The sequence below is a fragment of the Heteronotia binoei genome, chromosome 15, assembly GCF_032191835.1.
Source record: "Heteronotia binoei isolate CCM8104 ecotype False Entrance Well chromosome 15, APGP_CSIRO_Hbin_v1, whole genome shotgun sequence".
NCBI lineage: Eukaryota > Metazoa > Chordata > Lepidosauria > Squamata > Gekkonidae > Heteronotia > Heteronotia binoei.
In genome coordinates, this window is record NC_083237.1 from 17693404 (window position 1) to 17720494 (window position 27091).

General features: G+C 48.0%; 1 protein-coding gene across 1 annotated transcript; it reads left to right on the forward strand.

The window, feature by feature from the left end:
• The first annotated feature begins 24840 nt into the window (after positions 1-24840).
• LOC132583223 (arylamine N-acetyltransferase, pineal gland isozyme NAT-10-like) lies at positions 24841-25653 on the forward strand. The gene has a single exon (XM_060254891.1). It carries the CDS (start codon positions 24841-24843, stop codon positions 25651-25653), a length of 813 nt encoding a protein of 270 aa, XP_060110874.1.
• The last annotated feature ends 1438 nt before the right edge of the window (positions 25654-27091 follow it).

Genomic DNA, 27091 nt, shown 5'->3' on the forward strand with positions numbered 1-27091 from the left:
GCACGAGCATCCCTCTTCTGGGCTTTGTGACACACAGTGGCAAAGGTTTGGTCAAAAGCGCTCCCACAGAGATGTACCATTGCAAATCCGTTGCCAAAGATGGCCATAATGAGGGACAAGGCGAGCCAGCCAGCCACCTTGGCTTCCTCCATGGTTCAGAAACAGCCTGTGTAAAGGAAACAGAACAGAAAGAGCTGCAGTTAAATCACAGAAAAGGAAATAAGGCAGTCAGAGACCAGCAGCGTGAATCTCTCTTGGCTCTGAGGAAGGTACATAGAATGACCACTACTTTTATCGGATCAAGACTTTAATCAATCATAAAATCCACATCAGGTTTCCGTTTACTATCTGAAGTATCCACAAATGGAGTCATGTGGAGAATTAGTAGGCTTGCCAATCCCCAGGTCCCAGCAGGGGTTCTTCCGTTTTCCCAGGATGCTTCCCACCCCCAGTCAGCTGGCCAGCGGGGGGGAGCCCCGCCCCCAAAGCCACCATGTGACTATCCTCCTCCGGTAGGGTTGCCAAGTCCAATTCAAGAAATATCTGAGGACTTTGGGGGTGGAGCCAGGAGACATTAGGGGTGGAGCCAAGATCAAGGCTGTGACAAGCATCATTGAACTCCAAAGGGAGTTCTGGCCATCACATTTAAAGGGACGGCACACCTTTTCAATTCCTTCCTTCCATAGGAAATAATGAAGGATAGCGGCACCTTCTTTTGGGGCTCATAGAATTGGATCCCCTGGTCCAATCTTTTTGAAACTTGGGGGGGGGGTTATTTTGGGGAGAGGCACTAGATGCTATACTGAAACTTTGGTGCCTCTACCCAAAAAAACAGCCCCCCCAGAGCTCCGGATACCTGCAGATCAATTCTCCATGATTTTCTATGGGAATAAATCTCCATAGGGAATAACAGAGTTCCCAGCAGACATTTCCCTCCTCTCCCCCCGCTTTATGATGACCCTGAAGAGGGGGGAGGGTCTCCAAACTGGGGGATCCCCTGCCCCACCTGAGGATTGACAACCCTACCCTCCGGAGGTTCCAGTCTCCAATTGAAAGGCTTCCTCTTGCGATGGGGTGTCTGTATTACTTGGAAGAAGTTGGCTGCAACTCGTGAGTAGAGAGGCCAATCCCTCACTTCGGAGTCGCCAGAAATGGGGGGGAGGGGGGGGAGGAACGTCTGCTGAGCACTTCATTTTTCCCTATGTGGAGATCAATATTCATAGGGTATAATGGGGAATTGATTTGGAGGTTTCGGGGGCTCTGAGGGAGCTATTTTTTGAGGTAGAGGCACCATATTTTCAGTATAGTATCTAGTGCCTTTCCCCAAAGTACCTCCCAAGTTTCAAAACGATTGGACCAGGGGGTTCAATTCTATGAGCCTCAAAAGAAGGTGCCCCTATCCTTCATTATTTCCTATGGAAGGAAGACATTGAAAAAGGTGTGCTGTCCCTTTAAATGTGATGGCCAGAACTCCCTTGGAGTTCAATTATGCTTGTCACACCCTTGTTCCTAGCTCCGCCCACAATGTCTCCTGGCTCCACCCCCAAAGTCTTCAGATATTTCTTGAATTGGACTTGGCAACCCTAAGAATTAGTGATACTGACAAATGGGGAGCGTGCAAGGACTTGTGGGGGGGGCACTTCACTTTCTCCTATATCTCCAGCCACACACCATATCCTTCCTCTTTCCCTTCTCTTGGCAGCCCTCACTTTTTATCTGCCCCACCCCTTCAGCTATATTTACTTAATTTATGTCCCTCTGTCATGCCTGCCCCTGACTCAGCACCTGCTAGCTCAGAGCAGGCGCCTTTAACAGCCCTGGACGTAAGTCTTGAGGAGGCAAGCCGGCAGCAGGAGCCACCTGGAACTGATCAGGCCACGCTGGGCCCCAGCTCATCCCCTCCTGAATCTCCACCACCTGTTAGCCGGCTCCGTGAAAGGAGACGGCAGGAGATTAGAAACAGAAGGAGTGAAGCACGCATGCGGGGGAGAAGAGATCTAAGCCCGGCATACTAATGGGTTAACAAGCCAGCACAGTATATCTGCAATCCTGGCCCTTTGGCAAACTGTGCTGGCAACGAACGATCCTCCTGGGACGTGACCACGCTCTGCACCCTCTTGACTCCTGTGAGAACCCGCATATTTCTGACCCGGCTTGGACCTTGGACCTCGGACTCTGGACTGTGACTCTGCTCTGTGGACTTGCTTTGGTAATTTGACTTCATTCGGCTTTGCTCCCTCTGGGTACCCGACCCTCGGCATTCCTGTGTTTATGCTCTCTGTCTCATCCCTCGGCTCGGACTGATTTATGGTTTTGACTAATTGGACTGTTTAAGATAACGCCTGTGCTGCTCCCTGAAAACCTCAGCCGGCTGCAAGAGTTCTGGCTGACTGCCGGGACGTCAGCAGCCGTTGCCTACCCAAGGCTCGAGTTGTGACAGCTTGCCAGCACCCATAACTCACCAGGCTCCCCCATGACCGACCAAGCAGCAGGAGGGGCTGACCCACTGATGGGTCTCCTAGACCAGGTGCAGCAGCTGACGCAGGCTGTAATCACACTACAGCAACGAACGGCTTCCAACGCTACTGCCCTGGCCATGGCAGCAGCTCCTCGTTCCCGCTGCCCAGTGAGTGCCCCTGACAAGTTTGGAGGGAGTCTGGAAGAATTCCCTGCCTTCCTTGCTCAATGTGAACTGTATATAGAGATAAGGCAAACTGATTTTCCCACAGACAAGACCAAGGTCTGTTTCATTTTGAGCCTGCTAAAAGGGCAAGCAGCCAAATGGGCCACTCCCCTGCTGTTGGAACCATCGCCGCTGCTATCAGACTACCCACGTTTCAAGGCCCATTTTATGGCTACATATGCCAACCCAGTGCGGGCTGAGACAGCCAACCGCAAAATACGGACGTTGCAACAGGACCAAAACTCTGTCTCTCACTACACCACTGAATTCCAGTTGCTTGCTCAAGACCTGGCCTGGAATGAAGCCGCCCTAATGGACCAATATACAGAGGGACTCTCTGATGCCATCCTTGATGAACTGGCCCGCAGTGACCGACCAGCCACACTACAAGACCTGATCCTGTTGTGCCTGCGTATTGATGGGCGGCTGCAGAGTCGCCGCCAGAAACAGAAAGGGAGCCACGCTCCAGCAAGGGTCCCCACAGCTGCTCCCGCTCCAGGTACCCTATCTCTTCCTCCAGCTGCGGAACCCATGCAGCTGGGCGTCGCCCGCCCTCGCCTGACTCCCGAGGAGAAGACCCGGCGACGCAACTACAACTTGTGCCTCTATTGTGGCGAAGCCGGACATTTTGCAGGTACCTTTCCGGCCAAATTAAAGCGTCCCACAAGCTCTGCTGCCCCGGTAAAAGGCCAGCCCCAGGTCTAGTTGGAGCTTCCGGCCTGGGGCACTTCTTGAGGTCCTCCAGCTCCGTCTATCCACCACACACCCCGTTCCTGATTCCGATTCGTCTTCAGTTCCCCGTAGGTCGGTGGATTTTTGTACATGCCATGTTGGACTCAGGGGCTGCCTGCTGCTATATGGACAACCTCTTCGCCAAGGAGCATGGCATCCCCACCCGGGAAAAGAAGATCCCTACCCTGGTCGAGGCCGTAGACGGACGTCTGCTGCGCTCTGGACCCGTCATTCACGAGACTCAACCACTCGTCCTATGGGTCCAGCAACACCAAGAGAAACAAACCTTTGACCTTGCCCGCATGCCACGATTTCCCGTCATCCTAGGCCTGTCCTGGCTTCAGGCCCACAACCCTCATGTGGACTGGGTACAACGAGACCTACAATTTCCAAGTGCCCCTGCGTCACGATCCACTCTGCATCTGGGTCCGGTTCCTGTGCCTCCCGATAGTCCATCCAGCTCCTCGCTCCCCACCATTCTCCTGGGGGCCGCCATCGCACTACCCGCTCCCTACCAGGAGTTCGCAGATGTCTTTGACGAAAAGGAGGCAGACCAGCTTCCCCCACACCGGCCCTACGATTGTGCCATTGACCTGGTGTCCGGCGCCCCGTTACCAGAAGGCTGCCTATACCCCATGGCGGACCCGGAGCTGGCTGCCCTACGGGAGTACTTGGAGAAGAACTTGGCCCGAGGGTTCATTCGACCATCCACCTCACCATTGTCCTCGCCTGTCCTGTTCGTGAAAAAGAAAACCGGAGACTTGCGGCTCTGCAATGAATACCGGGCACTCAACAAAATCACCATCCGGAACTGTTACCCGCTTCCACTGATCCCGGAGCTCCTCGACCGTGTAAAAGGGGCTACCATCTTCACCAAGCTCGATCTTCGAGGGGCCCTGTGCTGCTCCCTGAAAACCTCAGCCGGCTGCAAGAGTTCTGGCTGACTGCCGGGACGCCAGCAGCCGTTGCCTACCCGAGGCTCGAGTCGTGACACCCTCCTTTCTTCCCAGTGGGGAATCAAAACTGTTTACCTTTGATTGAGATCAAGATTGAGTTTCTTGATGCTCTCAATGACTGTGCTATAGAGCAGATGGTCTCAGAACCTACCAGGGGTGGGGCAATCCTGGATTTGGTCCTAAGTAATGCCCAAGACTTGGTGAGAGATGTAAAAGTGATTGCGCCGCTTGGGAGCAGTGACCATAATGTTATTGATTTCACCATTTGTATCAATAGGGAGTTGTCCAAAAAGACCGCCACAACCATGTTTAACTTTAAAAGGGGTAAATACACTGAGATGAGGAGGCATGTGAGGAGGAAACTGAAAGGAAAGGTACATACGGTCAAAACCCTTGGGGAAGCTTGGAGACTATTTAAAACTATAACCCTAGAAGCTCAGATAAAATACATACCACAAGTTAGGAAAGGCACAAAAAGGCATAAGAAAAAGCATGCATGGTTAACAAACAAAGTAATGGAAGCTGTAAAAGGTAAGAAGGACTCTTTTAAACGGTGGAAAACCAGTCCAAGTGAGATTAGTAAAAGGGAACACAGGCTGTGGCAAATCAAATGCAAGACTGTGATCAGGCAGGCAAAAAGGGACTATGAGGAGCATATTGCAAAAAACATAAAGACCAACAATAAAAATTTCTTCAAATATATTAGAAGTAGGAAACCAGCCAGGGAGGCAGTGGGGCCCTTGGGTGACCATGGGGTAAAAGGATTACTGAAGGAGGATAGGGAAATGGCTGAAAAGCTGAATGAATTTTTTGCCTCCGTCTTCATTGTGGAAGATGAGAACTTTTTGCCCGCCCCAGAACCACTAATTTTGGAAGGGGTGTTGAAAGACCTGAGTCAGATTGAGGTGACAAAAGAGGAGGTCCTACAACTGATAGACAAATTAAAAACTAATAAGTCACCGGGTCCGGATGGCATACATCCAAGAGTTCTGAAAGAACTCAAAGTTGAACTTGTGGATCTTCTAACAAAAATCTGTAATCTTTCATTGAAATCGACCTCCGTTCCTGAGGACTGGAAGGTAGCAAATGTCACCCCCATCTTTAAAAAGAATTCCAGAGGAGATTCGGGAAATTACAGGCCAGTCAGTTTGACTTCAATACCGGGAAAGTTGGTAGAAAGCATTATCAAGGACAGAATGAGTAGGCACATTGATGGACACGGGTTATTGAGGAAGATTCAGCATGGGTTCTGTAAGGGAAGATCTTGCCTCACTAACCTGTTGCATTTCTTTGAGGGGGTGAACAAACATGTGGACAAAGGAGACCAGATAGATGTTGTTTACCTTGACTTCCAGAAAGCTTTTGATAAAGTTCCTCATCAAAGGCTCCTTAGAAAGCTTGAGAGTCATGGAGTAAAAGGACAGGTCCTCTTGTGGATCAAAAACTGGCTGAGTAATAGGAAGCAGAGAGTGAGTATAAATGGGCAGTTTTCGCAGTGGAGGACGGTAAGCAGTGGGGTGCCGCAGGGCTCGGTACTGGGTCCTATGCTCTTTAACTTGTTCATAAATGATTTAGAGTTGGGAGTGAGAAGTGAAGTGGCCAAGTTTGCGGATGACACTAAATTGTTCAGGGTGGTGAGAACCAGAGAGGATTGTGAGGAACTCCAAAGGGATCTGTTGAGGCTGGGTGAGTGGGCGTCAACGTGGCAGATGCAGTTCAATGTGGCCAAGTGCAAAGTAATGCACATTGGGGCCAAGAATCCCAGCTACAAATACAAGTTGATGGGGTGTGGACTGGCAGAGACTGACCAAGAGAGAGATCTTGGGGTTGTGGTAGATAACTCACTGAAAATGTCAAGACAGTGTGCGTTTGCAATTAAAAAGGCCAACGCCATGCTGGGAATTATTAGGAAGGGAATTGAAAACAAATCAGCCAGTATCATAATGCCCCTGTATAAATTGATGGTGTGGTCTCATTTGGAGTACTGTGTGCAGTTCTGGTCGCCGCACCTCAAAAAGGATATTATAACATTGGAGAAAGTCCAGAAAAGGTCAACTAGAATGATTAAAGGGCTGGAACACTTTCCCTATGAAGAAAGGTTGAAACGCTTGGGGCTCTTTAGCTTGGAGAAACGTCGACTGCGGGGTGACATGATAGAGGTTTACAAGATAATGCATGGGATGGAGAAAGTAGAGAAAGAAGTACTTTTCTCCCTTTCTCACAATACAAGAACTTGTGGGCATTCGATGAAATTGCTGAGCAGACAGGTTAAAACGGATAAAAGGAAATACTTCTTCACCCAAAGGGTGATTGACATGTGGAATTCACTGCCACAGGAGGTGGTGGCGGCCACAAGTATAGCCACCTTCAAGAGGGGTTTAGATAAAAATATGGAGCAGAGGTCCATCAGTAGCTATTAGCCACAGTGTGTGTGTGTGTGTGTGTGTGTATATATATATAATGTTTTGCCACTGTGTGACACAGAGTGTTGGACTGGATGGGCCATCGGCCTGATCTAACATGGCTTCTCTTATGTTCTTACCTAATTCTCCTGTCCGCCATTTTATTCTCAACCAGTGGGAGATGGAGGAGTGAGAGAGAGACGAAGGCCCAGCTGACATTGCAGCAAAGTGTCTATGTCACTTCCTATGTGACCTGGACATGACATCATCACACTGTGATGTTGAGCCGACACTCTGGTATTTGGGCAAAAACTCTATGGTAAATGTAGCTTCTACCATAGATTTTTTTTGCCCAAAGATCAGCATCACTTGATCTTGTTAACATAATGCCATCACTTCCAGGCCATTTTTGAGCAACCTGAACACCTGATTGTGGTGTGTGGATTTTTTGGGCATAAGAGTTCATGCCTTTAACCACTACACCAAACTTTGCTCCCTCCCCTCATAATATTACCTCTGGGGCACAGAAGCTTCTAAGTTTTTGAACGGGTTATTAAACATGCGTTTATGGGTACCTTGAGATCATATAAGGAAAGTTAGTGTATACTTGATGATCTGTTACCCTCTTTGAAGGCCGTGAGAGGCCCAGTAAAAGGAGCGGGCACTCAGTGAATTTTGTTCATAACCCAGAGAAGTCCACATAGCTGCCCTCTTTTCTTTGTGAAAACAGCCATTCACAGTGGCTCTTTTCGCACCATGAGGAAGGTCGAGGCAGTCTTGCTTGCCCTGTCCCTCATGACAGTTGTCTCTGCTCAAGAGGATGACGAGGATGACCCACAAACGATACTTTGTGGGCAAGATTTTTACGATGAATGTCAGAGACTCACAGAAGAATATTCCACTTCGGAAGCTCGTCGAAGTATCACAGGTAAGTACAAACTTTCAAGGCATGTGGGTTTTGTGTGTGTGTGTGTTGAAAAAGAAACGTGATGCCAAGATAAATGTGTGGACTCTTATCTGGGAGAACCAGGTTTGATTCCCCACTCTACTGGAAGCTGCTGGAATAGCCTTGGGGCAGCCATAGCTCTTGCAGAAGTTGTCCTTGAAGGACAGCTTCTGTGAGAGTCCACTCAGCCCCACCCACCTCACAGGGTGTCTGTTGTGGGGGTAGAAGATATAGGAGATTGTAAGCCGCTCTGAAGAGCCCAGTGGTGCAGAGTGGTAAAGCTGCAGTACTGCAGTCGTAAACTCTGCTCACGACCTGAGTTCGATCCTGGCGGAAGCTGGGTTTCAGGTAGCTGGCTCGAGGTTGACTCAGCCTTCCATCCTTCCGAGGTCGGTAAAATGAGTACCCAGCTTGCTGGGGGGGGGGGGGAAGCATAGATGACTGGGGAAGGCAATGGCAAACCACCCCATAAAAAGTCTGCCATGAAAACGTTGAGAAAGCAACATCACCCCAGAGTCAGAAACGACTGGTACTTGCACAGGGGATCAGGCCATGTGTGCCATAAAATGTAATGCCAGTTAGCAGGGAGATAAACTATAAAAGACACAGACAAACAGAATTAAGACTTTGTTTTTTTTAAAAAGTAAAAAATGCTTAAAAGATTAGTACTCTTGCAATATTTCATTTATTTAACTGTTTCGGATAACTGACAAGTCTTGCTTTGAATTATTGCCTCACAATCTGGAGGCAATGTCTGTGCTGTAGCAATCTTGAGTATGCTGTTCAGGTGTTGTTCAGGTGTATGTCTCGAAGTTGAAAACCTGCTTTTGATTTGACATTCATGACAGAAATCTCATGATCAACGCTTTGAGCCTAAGACCTAGGAGAAAACATGAAATGGCTGGGCATTGCGAGCTTTTGTACATAAGTTGCTTCCTGTGCTGGTCAGCCAATGGAGAAAATTGAGGCTTTGCTCTGTAACTCCTGTGCAATTGAGCAAGCCTGGCAAAGCAAGCTGTGATGCAGAAGGAAGCAAGAGAAAGAGGAGGAAGCAGATGACAGTGAGTTGCTTGCAGGTCTGATAGGAGCCCTCTGGGGGCCTGATCTGGCCCTTGGACCACACGCTTGACACCCCTGCTTTAAAGAGTCTCAGACCAGCTTACAGTCACTTTTCCCTTCCCCTTCCCACAACAGACACCTAATGAGGCAGGTGGGATTGAGAGAGTTCTGAAAGAAGTGTGACTAGTCCAACGTCACTCAGCAGTGTTCATGAGGAGGAGGAGTGGGAAATCGAACCCGATTTTTCAGGTTGAAGTCCACTACTCTTAGCCACTGCACCACACTGGCTGTCATTGATGGGCTGCCCACTTAATTCCAGCTTATTGGGCCTGCCTACTGCCTCTCCACCAGGTTTCTATGGCAACCTCAGGGTGCCACACATTTACAAGTCAGGGAGGCTTCCTATTAATTTGGGGAAGGTAGATAAAAAAAGTGTGGGTTACTCATCTTTCTGCTATCATTTTATGAACCAGACTGGCTACAGGACACCGTGAACTCCGCCGCAGGAATCCGAATCCCACGATCGAGTCAAGCCAAACGAAACTACAATCCCCCCCACAAATTCATGCCTCTTAACCTCGGACTTATGAAAGCGACTTGCTGCCGACTGGGTTGCAACAAGAGGTTTCTGCTCTATACTTGCCACTGACAAAAGGAACGAGATCCCATCCTGTTTCACGAAAGCGCGTCACGTGTTCGAAATCAGCCTGCCAATAAAAATGGCACCCAGAATCTGTCTCTGGCACGCCACGTTTTAGTTTCGCCTGCAAAATTTTATGTTTAGATTTTATGTTTAGATCCAGTCTGGGGGTGGGCCAGGCTGACCTGAACTTTTCTATTAGGTGACCCAGGTGCTGGCTCACACATTACAAAATCCCTCATGAAGCCCGTGCAAGGACTTCCTCTTTCTCACAATACCAGAATGAAATGGCTGAGCAGTCAGGTTAGAACAGATAAAAGGAAGTCCTTCTTCACCCACCCCAAGGGTGATTAACACGTGGAATTCACTGCCACAGGAGGTGGTGGTGGCTACAAGCATAGGTGGCTTCAAGAGGGGATTAGATAAACATATGGAGCAGAGGTTCATCGGTGGTTATTAGCCACAGCATATTGTTGGAACTCTCTATCTGGAGCAGTAGTGCTATGTATTCTTGGTGCTTGCGGGGGGGGGGGGGGGCACAGTGTCCTGGCCCCACTGATGGATCTCCTGATGGGTTTTTTGGCCACTGTGTGACACAGAGTTGGACTGGATAGACCATTGTCCTGATCCAACATGGCTTCTCTTATGTTCCTGTCAGATGTAGACTTGGAATTCCTTATTTGTGACACAACCCAACTTGTGTTTTAATGTATGACTTGCGATTCACCTTAACATGGCTGCTTTGGAAGGTGCATTCTTATAGCATTATACCCCAACTGAAGCCCCTCCACTCCCTAAATCCTGCCCTCCGCAGGTTCCACCCCCCAAAATCTCCAGGTGTTTCCCAACCCAAATCCGGCAACCTTACCTAGGGGTCATTTTATAGAAAAAGAGATGTCAGAGCTCATTAGCACAACACATTTGCATAACTCATTTGCATATACCGCATACCCCTGAGATCACCAGAAAGTGTACTGAATGATATCAGCTCAGCATTTACCTAAAAATGCCTCTTGAATTAGAATTGTCATAATAAAACCTTACTCCCATCATACTTTTAAATTGCTTTTTCCTATGTGGCCACAGCGGCATGATGAAGATTTGTATCTGTCTACTTTATATGTTTTGATTATTTCCCCATTTTTTGTGGAGGAAAATATTAGAAAGTTTGCCAAATCTTAAGAGTTCAACAAAATTCTCACAGGGGGTTTGAACAATGCAGCCCAGAAACAAGTTTTTTTGGGGAGGGGGGCGGGTAAGAGGAAAGGAAAGGTCCCCTGTGCAAGCACCAGTCGTTTCTGACTCTGGGGCGATGTTGCTTTCACAATGTTTTCACGGCAGACTTTTTACGGGGTGGTTTGCCATTGCCTTCCCCAGTCATCTACGCTTTCCTCCCAGCAAGCTGGGTACTCATTTTACCGACCTTGGAAGGATGGAAGGCTGACTCAACCTCGAGCCGGCTACCTGAAAACCCAGCTTCCACTGGGGATCGAACTCAGGTCGTGAGCACAGCTTAGGACTGCAGTACTGCAGCTTTAACACTCTGCACCACAGAGCACAATAAAATGTGGAGGTTCTGGAGCTCCCCTTCTGTGAGCTGCTGCCCAAAATGAGGCCTGACCCTACCTCAGTCTCTTCTCCCCATCTCACCAGCCTTTCAGGTGCTCACACCTTTTTTTGATTTGCCAGTGCTCACCTGTTCACTAACGGCCACATTTAGCATCCAAACAAGTTTCTCTTGGGAGATCCAAATGTTCTTACATCGAGATTGTATTGGAGGGGAAGATGAACTTTAACCTTCATGTGGGTTCACTAATCAAAATAAATCCACCACCCCAATACTGCTATAGCCTTTTAAAGAGATGGAACCCAACAATAAAAATCATCAAGTCTAGTTTGGCTCCCGGAGACTAAACCACTAGAGACCAGACTAGTGACGTGAGCTCTGGAACATTCTAGCAACCCTCACTGACAAAATTATAACAAGGCAATCCCAAAGGACAAGATAAACAGGGCAATTTACCAGTAAATGGGACACAAAGCAAGACAGCTACTTGCCTTTAATAGTTGGGTGAAAAAACAGGTATCTCTCAGACCTTAATGTGGCTGGCTCTTAGAGGAAATAACCTGGGAAGTCTCTCAAAGACAAAGGTACAAAATTGTAAATTTTTTATTCTACCCACATACACAAGCAGCTATGGGGAAATCTACAAGGGGAAACCACAGTGTATCAAAACCAAAACCCACTTCCTTGTCAACGAAACGCACAATCTTCAAATAGTGCCTCATGGATTGGCCTTATCCCCCACCCCTGCCTCATCAGGCATCTGGCCTTGGCAAAATATAACACAAATTTGCATCTGTCTGCTCCATATTTTCAATAATTCCCCAGAAGTAGTAAGATCCTTTTTTCTCCTTTTTTCTTTTTTTAAACCAATCCAAAAGTGGGGAGCTCATAAAAAACTCATCAAAAACTCCCAGCCAATGAAGATTTAACCACTACACTATTCCCCTTATGATCCCAGGAGAAAACTTCGTTGGGGTTGAGGAGAAACAAAGCTTAGTGCTTGGCAGGGGTCGTTTTGTAGGAAAATAGGTGGCGGAGCTCATTAGCATAACTCATTAGCCAAAAGCAACCTGATGCAAGAAAGGAGAGTCCCGGGCGGGCGAGGCCTGCTTGGATTGGCTAGAGATCCAGCCAACCCAAGCAGGCCTCGCTCTCCCGGGCTGTCCCCCCCCCCCACAGTCAAAAGGCCAGCAAGCCACCCGCCGCCCAAAATCACATAAGCAGTGGAGAAAGGGTGGTGTGGGCTTCTCCAGGGGTTAATGAGGGCTGCTGGGGGTGTGGCAAAGCCCCTGGTGGCTGGCTGGATACCCGCTCTCCTAATCCAGGGATTGTTATGCAGCTGCACCTACTATTCAATGGACAAAGACGTTCTGGAAGTGTGTTTTCAGGCTCAGAATGTTAGGATACTGTGAAGCACAAGGACTGTTCTGGTAGGTTCCAGGGAGCTCACCAGAGCATGTCACCCATCTTATAAGAACATTGTGGGCATGTTATGACTAATGAGGGCCATTCCCTTAGGACATGGAGACTTTTGTCCTTCCTCTTCTCAGGCAACTGGTCACAGCATATCCTGGTGGTGTCCAATCCTTGGAAGAGGGTTGGATCCTACCACCTTTTTCACTCAGTCTTACCGAATTCTTCTTACTACAGCTCCCGTCCTTGGAAGAGGGTTGGATCCTACCACCTTTTTCACTCAGTCTTACCGAATTCTCCTCACTTCAGCTCCCGTCCTTGGAAGAGGGTTGGATCCTACCACCTTTTTCACTCAGTCTTACCGAATTCTCACTACAGCTCCCGTCCACCCAACACAGGTTTTTGTTCATGCAGATTGTATAATCCCCAGCATAGACATTTTTGAAGGGTGTCAGAGGTGACCCTACCTTCTTCCTTTTTTCACCAGCAGAAAAAAAGGCTGGATCCAACCCATAAAACTTTCAGCTAAATGGTAAAAACAAACAAAAAAAACCCACTCCACAGCTCAAGCTTTCTGTCAAGATGGTGGATGGCAACATCCAGGTTGCTGAGATACTTATTTTTTATTTATTTATTTAGAATTTATATCCCGCCCTTCCCACGAATGGCTCAGGGCGTCCTGAGGTCCTTCTGATCTTAATGCGCAGGGACCCATTAAAGTATTCTGGGGAGTTAGGAACACAGATAGGAAGAATAGGCAGGGAACAGAGGGGAAGACAGATTTGAGAGCAGCACAGGGCCAGAGATTCCACCCTCCAAAAGCATCCGAATTCTCCAGGGCTACTGATCTCTGTAGTCTGGAGATGAGTTGTAATCCCAAGAGATCCCCAGACCCCACTTGGAGGATGGCACCCCTAAATCCTGGGGACTCTTCTAGAGGGTGGAGTCTGTGACATTATGCCCCGCTGAGGTCCCTCGCCTCCCCAAACCCGGCCTCCTGCAGTCGCCACTCCCAAAACTCCAGTCATTTTCTCATCTGGACTTTATAGCCCTACAGACAGGGAAGTCCTCCAGAGACACCAAGGCCACAGACGTTTGTTGTGTTGAAAACATTTTATTGCATTTAGAAAGGGAAAGGGGAAAGAGAAATGGGAATAAAAAATTTTTCGCTGTTCCATTTCTGAATGATACAAAAATAGATAACACATGAAAAGCAAAGTATTTCTCTATATAAATTAAGTTGCAACAAATTACTGTCTTTTGATCTGTTGATATAATCTCATTTTAACAATCAAAATTCTACTAATTCATAGTTTCATACTACTAACATGGCCTGTAAAGGACAAAGTTATACCAGAGTGTCTAACCAAGTATAGAAGGGATTCCAAAGGATCTGTTTCTTGTACTGATCTCTCCTTCGGGGGAGAGGAAAGTTTGTCCAACTCAGCTGTTTCTAATACTTTTCCAATTGGATCTTGTTTCTAATGCTCTTGTGAGAGGCAGCCCTGGATGCTCAGAGGAACTTGGGGATGTGAAAATGCTATCATATATTTAAAATAGTTCCATAAATAGTCATATTTCTGGGCATGCAGGTGTTTGGGCTGGTCCACGGCATACAATTGGCCACTGGCTCTTTCAGTTGATGGGAAATGTGGCTCCGTGGCCAACACAGCATGAGTGACACTGATGAAATGCCAGAAACACAAACAAGTTTTAACAGCAGTTTGCTTCCCTTCAGGCCTTGACGTCTGTTTCCTCTGTTTGGTGGGTTACCACAGCAGTGCCAGGTGGGAAACATTCTACCCTAGTGAAACAATCCAGAGCCCATTGTGATGGAAACTCGGAACCTAGACTGCCTTTTCCGTTGGGTGGATACAGGTTCAACTGTCAACTGACTCTTGGACTAGCATCCATCTGCTGGGAAAATTGAGAGCTCAGTTTATTCAATTCTCCAGAGCAGCAATCAGTCATTGCCTTATCTGGACTTTGTAGCCCTACAGACAGGGAAATCCTTCTCTTCGATCCAGAGAAACCAGTGGTTGTAATGGTTGAGAAAATGGTAAGGAAGATTTTGACACTCTTTATCTGCGGGTTGAAAGGCTAAGGGAGAGGGTTGCCAGCCTCCAGTTTGGGCCTGGAGATCTCCTGCTTTTACAACTGATCTCCAGCAAGCAGAGATCAGCTCCCCTGGAGAAAATGGCTACTTTGAAGGTTGGACTCTCGGGCATTGTACGATGCTGAAGCCCCTCCCCTCCCCAAACCCCACCTTCTCCTGGACCCAAAGTCTTCAGGTGTTTTCCAACACAGATCTGGTGAAGTGACTCAACTGTGGAGGAGGGAGGCATGCCCAGAAATTGCACTGGCATAGGTGAAAGGCCAGAGAGATTTGGCAGCCCAAAGGGACCAAATCCAAAATAGCTCAGCCTTGGGTGGTAAAAAAATTTTATAAACCAGTTACAAAATTAAATCTTATCTTATAAACCAATTACATAATTGGAGAGAAGCTATGTTCTACTGATCTGCTGTCTTACTGTGGATCATATTAGATACATCACAACAAATAAATTGTACAGTAAAAGTTAGTAATTTGGTGCCCTTTAAGTGTAATCAGTAGTCTGATTTTTTAAAGAATGTTTTTTTAAAGAAAAAGGCCACAAATGGCTCTGTCTTCATCTCCATACTTCCAACAGTTCACAAAAGGGCCTTTCTCTTCAAAAAGAGAACCATTTCCCTGAATTTGCTCTTAAACCATTTCCCTGAATTTGCATTGATGATTCTGATGATCTCTTCCAAGAAACATCATCTTCTGGGGAGGCATGAGGAGTAGGGTTGCCAAGTCCAATTCAAGAAATATCTGGGGACTTTGGGGGCGGAGCCAGGAGACATTGGGGGTGGAGCCAGGAGACACTGGGGCGGAGCCAGGAGCAAGGGTGTGACAAGCATAATTGAACTTCAAGGGAGTTCTGGCCATCACATTTAAAGGGACAGCACACCTTTTAGAATGCCTTCCTTCCATAGAAAATAATGAAGGATAGGGGCACCTTCTTTTGGGGCTCATAGAATTGGACCCCCTGGTCCAATCGTTTTGAAACTTGGGAGGTATTTTGGGGAGAGGCACTAGATGCTATACTGAAAATTTGGCGCCTCTACCTCAAAAAACAGCCCCCCCCCCCAGAGCCCCTGACAGCCGCGGATCAATTCCCCATCATTCCCTATGGGAATCGTTCCTGAAGGTGCATAATGGCTGTGGGGGTGGAGCTTCCCCCGCCGGCCAGCTGGCTGGGGGAGGGGGGAAGCCTGTAAAACCAGGGGATCCCCCGCTGGGACCTGGGGATTGGGAAGCCTAATGAGGAGGACAGGGAGTTGTGAGGGGAGAAGTGCAGGGGGGGCTCCCTCTCCATTCTGCCTGGATCCAGCCCACCATGGGGCCTTTTGCCTGGCATTTCAATTGCTATTCCTACCAGACGTGGGGAAGAGAATGGGGAGGAATTGTTAGGAGATGGTCTCCCAATAGGACCCCTAGTAGCTCCAAGCCAATCAAGGCATCTCACCTGCTGGTGATTCTTTCTACATGCCTGGTAAGCCAGTGGCTGTCTTAACATCTGACCTTTCAAGGGTCCTCCTTGAAAAGAAAAGAGAAATGAATGAGCTAAAACAAACAAACGAAAGGAAATGTGCCTTCTTGTGATCAAGAAGCCAACTGATGCTTCTGAGAAGGGTCATAAACCCAGCCTTCTCTGGACCCTTTGGCCTTGCAGCTGCAGCATCAGGAGGTGCGAGAGGAAGAGGTGGCCCTTCAGGGGAGCCTTCAGGAGGTGCTAGAAGGTGCCACAGAAGAGTCTTTGGTTTGTGACACCCAGGAGGAGTTTTGTCCTGTGCCGAGCGAGAGCCTGGAAGGAAACCTGGAGTGCTCAGCAAATGAGGTGAGTCTGGAAAGGAAAGACAGAAGCTGGACAGTTAATCAGAGGCACAGGTGGGCTTAGGGGAAATGTGCCTTCTTGTGATCAAGAAGCCAACTGTGATGCTTCTGAGAAGGGTCTTAAACCCAGCCTTCTCTGGACCCTTTGGCCTTGCAGCTGCAGCATCAGGAGATGCGAGAGGAAGAGGTGGCCCTTCAGGGGAGCCTTCAGGATGTGCTAGAAGGTGCCACAGAAGAGTCTTTGGTTTGTGACACCCAGGAGGAGCTTTGTCCTCTGCCGAGCGAGAGCCCGGAAGGAAACCTGGAGTGCTCAGCAAATGAGGTGAGTCTGGAAAGGAAAGACAGAAGCTGGACAGTTAATCAGAGGCACAGGTTGGCTATGGGGCTGGAGGAATGAGAGAAGGCGCAGTTAGAGGTCTATGTCCCGAGAGGGAATGTGAGGGCCACCCAGCTGCCCAGAGATTTCCCTGGGAAGCTGGATCATGAGTGTCTGTTCCCGTTGTCACCTTGTCTCCTCTGAATGGGAGGAGCTCCCCAGCCCGTGGGCAGAGAAAGCTACTCCCCCTGAGGCCAGAGTGACAACTCCTGCCACAGAACCTGGGGCCCGGGGTCACCACTTGGGGGTAAATGGACTAGATGAAAAATAAAGGAGGTGAAATACGCATTCTTGCTTCTTCGTGGAGAAGCCAGCTGTGATGAGGGTCTTAAATTAAATCAAGAACCAAAAAAGGTAAGAAATAAACGTAGCAGAGGGCCAATAGTTAAAACCTCATATATACTTGTTATAATAAAAATACACATATTAATTAAAAAAAGTTTTTTATATATATATATATATATATATATATATATATATGCCCAATGAAAGCCTTGTAACAAAATACGAATGACATATACACAATGATGATGATGATATTGGATTTATATTCCACCCTCCACTCCGAATCTCAGAGTCTTAGAGCTGCTCACAATCTCCTTTCCCTTCCTCCCCCACAACAGACACCCTGTGAGGTGGGTGGGGCTGAGAGGGCTCTCACAGCAGCTCACAGTCTCCTTTCCCTTCCTCCCCCACAGCAGACACCCTGTGAGGTGGGTGGGGCTGAGAGGGCTCTCACAGCAGCTGCCATTTCAAGGACAGAGTCTCAGAGCAGCTCACAATCTCCTTTCCCTTCCTCCCCCACAGCAGACACCCTGTGAGGTGGGTGGGGCTGAGAGGGCTCTCACAGCAGCTGCCCTTTCAAGGACAGAGTCTCAGAGCGTCTCACAATCTCCTTTCCCTTCCTCCCCCACAACAGACACCCTGTGAAGTGGGTGGGGCTGAGAGGGCTCTAAAAGCAGCTGCCCTTTCAAGAACAGAGTCTCACAGAGGCCCACAATCTCCTTTCCCTTCGTCCCCCACAACAGACACCCTGTGAGGTGGGTGGGGCTGAGAGGGCTCTAAAAGCAGCTGCCCTTTCAAGGACAGAGTCTCACAGTGGCTTACAATCTCCTTTCCCTTCCTCCCCCACACAGACACCCTGTGAGGTGGGTGGGGCTGAGCGGGCTTTCACAGCAGCTGCTCTTTCAAGGACAGAGTCTCACAGTGGCCCACAATCTCCTTTCCCTTCCTCCCCCCCCAACAGACACCCTGTGAGGTGGGTGGGGCTGAGAGGGCTCTAAAAGCAGCTGCCCTTTCAAGGACAAAGTCTCAGAGCAGCTCACAATCTTTTTTCCCTCACAATCTTTTTCTCACAATCTTTTTTTGGGATACGAGTTTAATAAAGTTGCAGAGATTTTTCTGTTAGGATTACAAATGGAAAAATTTCCAAAAGAAGACAGAACTTTAATCTGGTACTTGCTCTCAGCTGCTAGGACATTGTATGCGCAGTTGTGGAAGCAAGAAAAAATACCAGAGAAATGGGATTGGATTATAAATGTTATGTCATGGAGTGAAATGGACAAATTAACAAGAATATTAAAAGACTATGACTTAGAAGTTTTTAAGATGGAGTGGAAGAATTTCAGAAGATATGTAGAAAAAGTGTGGAAAATAAAAGGACATTGGACAATCTTTGATAATGATTAAGTTTTTAAAACAAGAATATAACTTTTGGTTTTTTAATAGTTAAGGGTACCTTTAATATTTGTGTTTTTTAAAGTAAATAACACTGGTGGGGGTCAAGTAACGGGGGGAGGGGTGGGGGGAAAGTAAGATATGGGGTAGATAAATTTTTCTTTTTTTAAGTTGTAAGATAAAGATATAGATTTGCTACCATATGTTACCAATAAAAATTGTTTATGCAAAAAAACCCCCACCAAGTTTGAGGTACAAATAGGCACATATTACAAAGAACTGTTACAAAGAACTAGCAAAGAATATAACAACATGTTGTCAAAGGATTTCATAGCCAGAGTCCATTGGTTGTTGTCGAATTTCTGGGCGGTGTGGCCGTGGTTTTGGAATTTTGAGACATGATGTTTTGCCCGTGACGTGACTGGCATCCTCAAAGGTGTAACCCAGAAAAAGAAAGCTCCCACAAGATAATGACTCAGCCCTACCCTACCTTCCTGAGTAGATACAAATTACCTGCCTACCATCTTCTTCTCAATTTGACGCAGAGAGAACTCCAGTTTTCTGGGTTACACCTCTGAGGATGCAAAACGTCGGGTCTCATAATGGCAAGACCATGGCCACACAGCCCGGGAAATCTACAACAACCATTATAACAATACTGGACCAAAAAAGGAATTTTCCAAAGAGAGATCAGTAGGCACAAGACAGGAATGTTCAAGAGACCTCTCAGGAATAAATCATGCATCCAGTGCATATGCACAGGTGGTAAAAGATGTTACTGTTGTCTGTCTTCCAGTTCTGGTCCAGAAAGTAATGCTATATTCCATTATTCAGAGCCAAGACATCGACAGAAGGCAGCAAGAGGAACAGGAAGAAGAGGAAGCCTCTCAGGATAGTCGAAATGTTGTGGAGGAAGGGGCAGTAGACGAACCTTTGCTTTCTAGTTCCCCAGAGGAGTCTTCGCCTTCGCCAGATGAACAACCCAAAGTACCCTTGGAGGTCATAGTAAATGTGGTAAGTCTTAAGAACATAAGAGAAGCCATATTGGGTCAGGCCAACAGTCCATCATTCCAACACTCTGTGTCACACAATGGCCAAAAAATCTAGGTGTCATCAGGAGGTCCATCAGTGGGGCCAGGACACCAGAAGCCCTCCCACTGCTGCATCCCCCCAAGCACCAAGAATACAGAGCATCAATGCCCCAGACAGAAAGTTCCAACAAAACGCTGTGGCTAATAGCCACTGATGGACCTCTGCTGTTTATCCAACCACCTCTTGAAGCTGTCTACGCTTGCAGCTGCCACCACCTCCTGTAGCAGTGAATTCCATGTGTTCATCACCCTTTGGGTGAAATAGGACTTATCTTCAAAGGAGAGAGAGAAGCTGGACAGATAAACAGAAAAGTTAGTTTAATAAGGGGTCGGGAGGGGAGTGGGGTGAGAGAAGAATTCAGGCAATAATCCTCTCAGTCCTGGAGATCAATAAATGAGAAACTAGAACAAGCAGATGTCTTCTCTGCTCAGACTTGTTGGAGCTCTCCCAGATTATTCCTCAGAACGTGGGGTCTCTATGGCACCAGAGTTAAATCTTGTGTGTGCAAAACATGGTGCCCTACCACTGAGCTATGGGACCTTCCAGAAACATCTGGAGCTGCTTTATGCAGAGTCAGTCTCTAGGCCTGCCTAGCTTTAGTATTGCCAACTCTAACTGGCTGCGGCTCTGCAGACCTTCACAATGTCTGCTGTTGCCTGAAATTCTTTAAATAACCTGAGACCTGCTGCATGGAAGTCTTGGCCTCTGACCATGGAGAAATGGGCCCTGCTTCCTATCAAATGGTTGCTGGGAAACCAGGTCAGCTTATGGAGTTGCCTCATGCCGAGTCAGAGAGTTGGTCCATCTGGCTCAGCATTTTCCATTGGCTCTCCAGCTGCAGGGCCAGCCCTCTCCATTAGGCATCCCTAGGCCACTACCTAGGGTGCCATCCAGGGGGGGTACTGGGCTGGGTCCTCCCCCCGCCCTCAGCGAGGGAAATGGGTGAGCACGGCACCTGCACCTCAGAGTGCATGTGCTGCCTGGCTACCGTCACTCAGCCCAGCCACCATCCCTTGTGAAAGCTTCCAGAAGCGATGGCGGACAGGCTGAACGATGGCGGCCGGGAGGCATTTGTGCTTTGAAGTGCAGGCGCTAGGCCGCACTGTTGCTGTGGTGCTCACCCTCACTGGGGGCGAGGGAGGAGGGGTGCAGGCTGTGGGGTGAGGGGTGGCAGGGTAGGACCTCGCCTTGGGTGCCAGACCCCCTGGGGATGGCCCTGATCCCCTCACAAAAAACATTCCTCTGTCACCTGAAGTGTTTTTTTGGTTTCAAATGGTGTTTCCCTTCCAGGTGACCTCTGTCTACAGCCAGGACAGTGATGGGCAGGTGACAGAGAGCCCCCAGACCCCCAGGCCAGAGTCTCCTGACGGTGACTACTTAGCACAAGAGAGCTGCTACCTCACAGACCGTGAAGACCTCCTCCAGGACTCTGGTGCTTCCACGGGCTACTTCCCTTGCTACCTCACCTACAGCAATCTCCCCCCCTACAAGTCTGAGAGCGACGATGAACTTCCAGACCCCCCGGCCAGTCCTGAGGCCAGCCTCCAAGTTGAGGGCACTTTGCAGGACAAAGCCAGCGAGAAGGAAGGAGGAGTGGAAGGCAGCCCCAGAGGGGAAGAGGCCAAGGTGAAGAAGCCCCACTCTGGCAAAGGGTCCCGGCTGCCCAGCCCGCAAGGGGCTTTGGGAATGCACAGCGAGGGAGGTGCTAGAGGCAAGCTCTAGAAAGTCTGAGGAATGGGGCCTGCTGGGAATACAGGGCCAGTGCAGAGAAGAATGCAAGATGCCTCCTGGTCACATCACACGGAAGGGTTCCAGTGCCAGACCTCTCAGGGAAGTTCTGGAGCAGGGCACAAAAATGTCGGCCCTCTTTTGTTGCTTGTGCCCAATTCCAGAGATAGATTGCTCCTGTATGCAGGAGTTCTAAATAGTTCACTATTCCATGAATTTGTTGAATTCAGGAGGCCAGTTTTTCTGTTGGTACAGCCTCCCAGCAGAAAGGACCCACGTTGGGTTGCAAATTTAGTGCCTGGCAAAAAACACCTCAGAAAAGACCCAGTTTATGTCAAATGGGGCCAGCCTTTGCTTTTATTCCAAGGGATGCTCATTTTGTGTGGGATAGACGAAGTCTGGAAGATGTCAGCTATCATGTAAAAGAGATTCTAGTCCTCATTGTGCAGAAATTTACTTATTTATAGGGTTGCCAAGTCCAATTCAAGAAATATCTGGGGACTTTGGGGGTGGAGCCAGGAGACCTTGGGGTGGAGCCAGGAGGCATTGGGGGCAGAGCCAGGAGCAAGGGTGTGACAAGCATAATTGAACTCCAAGGGCGTTCTGGTCATCACATGTAAAGGGACAGCACACCTTTTTAAAAGCTTTCCTTCCATAGGAAATAATGAAAGCTAGGGGCACCTTATTTTGGGGCTCATAGAATTGGACCTCCTGGTCCAATCATTTTGAAACTTGGGGGGTATTTTGATGACAGGCACCGGATGCTATACTGAAAATGTGGTGCCTCTAACGCAAAAACAGCCCCCCAGAGCCCCCGATATATACAGAACAATTCTCCATTATACCCTATGAGAATCGATCTCCACATAGGGAATAATGAAGTGCCTAGCAGACATTTCCCTCCCCCTCCCTGTTTCTGGGGACTCCGAAGTGAGGGACTGGCCTCTTTACTCATGAGTTGCTGCCAACTTCTTCAAAGTAACACAGACACCCCATCCCAAGAGGAAGCCTTTCTGAGCGGAGACTGAAGCCTCTGGAGGGGGAAAGGCACATGGGGGCTGTGGGGATGGGGCTTCCCCCCCCCCCTGCTGGCCAGCTGAGTGTGGGGGGGGAAGCAGCCTGGGAAAGCGGGAGAACCTCCCCCCCGCTGGGACCTGTGGATTGGCAAGCCTACTTATTTATTATATTAGGCTTTTATACTAACCTCCCCGCAAGCTTGTTAGAAAGCATCCTTAAAGTGGCCTAGCTGATCAGTGTGAAAGTACAAGGCCACATCTTTTTAGCCTGGGTGAAGGAATATTGTAGAGCTGCAAATTAATGCCTTTACATAAATAAGGAACTGCTGCCTTTGCAGTCCCAGAGTCCATAGAGTGTGAGCATCAAAGTGTGACCTGTAAGGGACAAAGCAATGGGCAAAACCAAAACCAAAGCAGGCCACTGCTGCAGTCAGCACAGCACCCCCCCCCCCCGCCTTCAAGCAGCTGCTTGCTAAAACTCCAGTTCCAAGAATCCCTCCGTTCAGAGCCCTGGCTGTGAGAATGACTTCTCTTCTTCCTGCAGAGTCCAGCAGTGGCCAATAGAGGAGAGCCAACCCCACCGGCTCCCAGCTGCCCGTCCGCCGCACCCACGTCCCGCCGGAGTGTCACCAACTTTTTTCAGTGGGTCCGCAACGTCTTTAGCCGGTCATCCCTAAGGAGTCAACAGCGCAGCCCAGCTGCAAGAGGCGAAAGGCAGCGCAAAAATATCGGCACGCGGCTGCGAGGCTGGATCAGGAAGCACCGGGGGCGAGTGCACCCCGACAACTGCTGAGGCGCAGACAGGTCACGAGCGCTCAAACTTTGTGAACGAGGACTTCCTGCTGCTTTTAAACTGTTTACTCATCATGGTTACTGCTAGTATTAGATATAATAAGGCTTTGTGAAGCATGAGTTTTGGTAAGGCTTGCTGAAGCATTAGTTATAGTAAGGCTTGCTGAAGCATTAGTTATGGAAAGGCTTGCTGAAGCATTAGATATAATAAGGCTTGCTGAAGCATTAGTTATGGTAAGGCTTGCTGAAGCATTAGATATAATAAGGCTTGCTGAAGCATTAGTTATAGTAAGGCTTGCTGAAGCATTAGTTATGGAAAGGCTTGCTGAAGCATTAGATATAATAAGGCTTGCTGAAGCATTAGTTATGGTAAGGCTTGCTGAAGCATTAGATATAATAAGGCTTGCTGAAGCATTAGTTATGGTAAGGCTTGCTGAAGCATTAGATATAATAAGGCTTGCTGAAGCATTAGATATAATAAGGCTTGCTGAAGCATTAGATATAATAAGGCTTGCTAAAGCATTAGATATAATAAGGCTTGCTGAAGCATTAGATATAATAAGGCTTTCTGAAGCATTAGTTATAGTAAGGCTTGCTGAAGTATTAGTTATGGTAAGGCTTGCTGAAGCATTAGATATAATAAGGCTTGCTGAAGCATTAGATATAATAAGGCTTGCTGAAGCATTAGATATAATAAGGCTTGCTGAAACATTAGTTATGGTAAGGCTTGCTGAAGCATTAGTTATGGTAAGGCTTGCTGAAGCATTAGATATAATAAGGCTTGCTGAAGCATTAGTTATGGTAAGGCTTGCTGAAGCATTAGTTATAGTAAGGCTTGCTGAAGCATTAGTTATGGTAAGGCTTGCTGAAGCATTAGTTATAGTAAGGCTTGCTGAAGTATTAGTTATGGTAAGGCTTGCTGAAGCATTAGATATAATAAGGCTTGCTGAAACATTAGTTATGGTAAGGCTTGCTGAAGCATTAGTTATGGTAAGGCTTGCTGAAGCATTAGTTATGGTAAGGCTTGCTGAAGCATTAGTTATAGTAAGGCTTGCTGAAGCATTAGTTATGGTAAGGCTTGCTGAAGCATTAGTTATAGTAAGGCTTGCTGAAGTATTCGTTATGGTAAGGCTTGCTGAAGCATTAGATATAATAAGGCTTGCTGAAGCATTAGTTATAGTAAGGCTTGCTGAAGCATTAGTTATGGTAAGGCTTGCTGAAGCATTAGTTATGGTAAGGCTTGCTGAAGCATTAGTTATAGTAAGGCTTGCTGAAGTATTAGTTATGGTAAGGCTGAATCCCACCACGGCACACACCCCTGTTGTAGCCAATTCTCCTGGAGCTTGCAGTAAGCCCTGTAAAAAGAGCCCTGTAAGAGCCCTGTAAGCTCTTGGAGATGTAGCATAATGTGCAAAGGAGTTCCACTTTGGTGTAGCAGTTAAGTGTGTGGACTCTTATCTGGGAGAACCGGGTTTGATTCCCCACTCCTCCACTTGCAGCTGCTGGAATGGTCTTGGGTCAGCCATAGCTTTCGTAGGAGCTGTCCTTGAAAGGGCAGTTTCTGTTAAAGCTCTCTCAGTCCCACCCACCTCACAGGGTGTCTGTTGTTGGGGGGAAGGTAAAGGAGATTGTGACCACTCTGAGACTCTGAGATGCAGAGTATAGGGCAGGGTATAAATACAATATCATCATCTTCTTCTTCTACTACTACTACTACTACAAAAGAATCCCCCCCCCCAAAAAAATCTGTTTTTATTTTAATTGTAGGTGACTTTGTCGGGATTTCAAGGCTTCTGCGATCTGGCAAGACCAGGCCTGCCGGGGCATTCAGGTCAGGACAACATGGATGTTAGCCAATATCTATTACGGGTCGGGTACCAGGGTCCCGCCCAGCCTTCTCTGGAGACCTTGCACCGTCTCTACCGTTGCCATCTCCTCTTCGTGCCCTTTGGGAGCCTGAGCATCCACTGTGGGGAGCCAATCTCCTTGGCGTTGCCCCTTCTCTGCGACAAGACAGTCCGGTGCCACCGGGATGGTTTCTGTTACGAGCTGAACGGGCTTTTCTTGTGGCTGCTGCAGACGCTGGGATATGACACCAAAGCAGTGTCCGGTCGCGTCCGGAACCCTTTCACGGGGCACTATGGCCCCCCTCTGCACCATATGGTGATTTTGGTCCAGTTGCATGGACGCTCCTTCCTCTGCGATGTCGGTTTTGGGGAAGCCTTTCTAGAGCCACTGGAGTTGAAGCCGGACTCAGAACAAGTCCAAGATGGAGGCATCTTCTGGCTCGGCAATAAGGGGGGAGTTTGGGTCTTGGAGCGCCGGGAAGTTCCTGGCAAGGAAGGGAGACCTTTGTATCAATTCACCCTTGAGAAGAAGAAGCTGGAGGATTTTGCTGACATGTGCGTTTATCACCAGACTTCGCCCAGTTCTATCTTCCCCTGCAAATCCTTCTGTTCCTTGCATCAGGAAGACGGTGGGTGCCTTACCTATATGGGATGGCGTCTCATCTCCACAATGGGGGAGAAACGTACGGAGACCCCACTGCAAAGCTCTGAGATCCCAGCCGTCCTACGTGAGAAATTTGGGATTCAGTTGGAGAGGGACTTCGAGCCAAAGGACAAAAAGATCATGCCACCTCCTGAAGAAGGCTGAGAAGGTAGAAGGGAAACGGGTCTCCGATTTGGACAACAGGCTAGAAACTGGATGATACATCATCTCTTTGCACACAGGTTTCAGTCTCTGTCAGAACTGATGTCATATCACAGGATGTTCCAGAACATTCTAACGTCAGAAAGGGGAGGGGCAGTCAATTTTGTTGTTTCATGATTCCCAAATGGTGCTTTGTCTTCCTACAGCAAGGTGGAGCTGCCTCCACGTTGTTTTAATCAAGAAGCAACTAGCGAAAGATTTGAGGATGGAGTGTGTGGAAGGCAGGGTTTGGGGAGGGGAGTGGAGTATAACACCATACACTCTAACCTCCCAAGTATGGTTGCCATGTGACTGCTGCGGATGGGAGATCTCCTACCGCCCATTGGCTCTTGCCTTCTGTCACTCCAAGTGGCCAGCAGAAGAAAGAAAAAAAAATCACCACTGGCAAGAGAGTGGCATCATGTCCAAGAAACCCTGAACATGATGCCAGTCGTATCTAGGAATTGCTGGAAATTCTATGGTTTTGCCATAGAGGTTCTGGAAATTCCTAGAGAGGTGGCACCACGCTGTCGCTGCAGGCCACCTCACATTTCTCCACCTGGTTGTCCTACTACGCCTGGCCCCCTCACTTCCAAAGCAGCCAGTTTCTCTAGAAGAACTAATTTTTGTAGTCTGGAGATCCACTGTAATTCTGGGAAGTCTCCAGGCCCCATCAGGAAGCTGGCCATCCTGTCTGTGACAATCGAGGAATTCCCCCCAATCTCTATGGTATTTACTATACAGATTGGGGAAATTCCTACAGGGTTGTGACATTACTTCCAAGTGTTCATCTGCAAGCGATGTCACAGTGACCCAGGTGCTCCCGCCAAGCCCCACCCCTCAAAAGCTCCCAGGATTGGCAGCTGCGAGCCTGGCATGGCATGAGGAGGCCGGGGTTTCAGTTCTGAATATTCCCTTGTCTTCGAGGCATCCGATGTGATATTTTGGAAAGATACCATTGCAGCAGTCTGTTTGAAAAAAAAATGCTGGTCCTTTTCCAAAGCAATTTGATCATTTTTCTAGTGCGGTTCACAGTTTTTTCGAGTTGCACTTAAAGGCCTCGATATAATCTTAAGGACCACAACAGAATATGTGAACTTGAATGCATATTGTTAATGAGTGTATGGAAAATTTATTGTGTAAAATTCATTGAATGATTATACAGGTGACTGCAAATAATATGTTTCTATTATTAGACACGTGGTGTAGTTTCTTTTTGTTTCTCCTTTGTTCATTATCATCCCATTCCCTATTTGTGGTGTGTTTAAACAAAAGCCTGTGCAAGCAGAAAACCAGCAGACCAAGGGGACAGAACTGCTAAAGTCATGACTAAAAAGTGAGTGCAGCTGTGGGTAACAAGTCCCAGGGCTTTTTTTTTTTTTTGTAGCAGGAATTTCTTTGT

Excerpts from the sequence above, each read along its gene's own strand:
- LOC132583223 (XM_060254891.1), top strand. The coding sequence starts at position 24,841 with ATGGATGTTAGCCAATATCTATTACGGGTCGGGTACCAGGGTCCCGCC.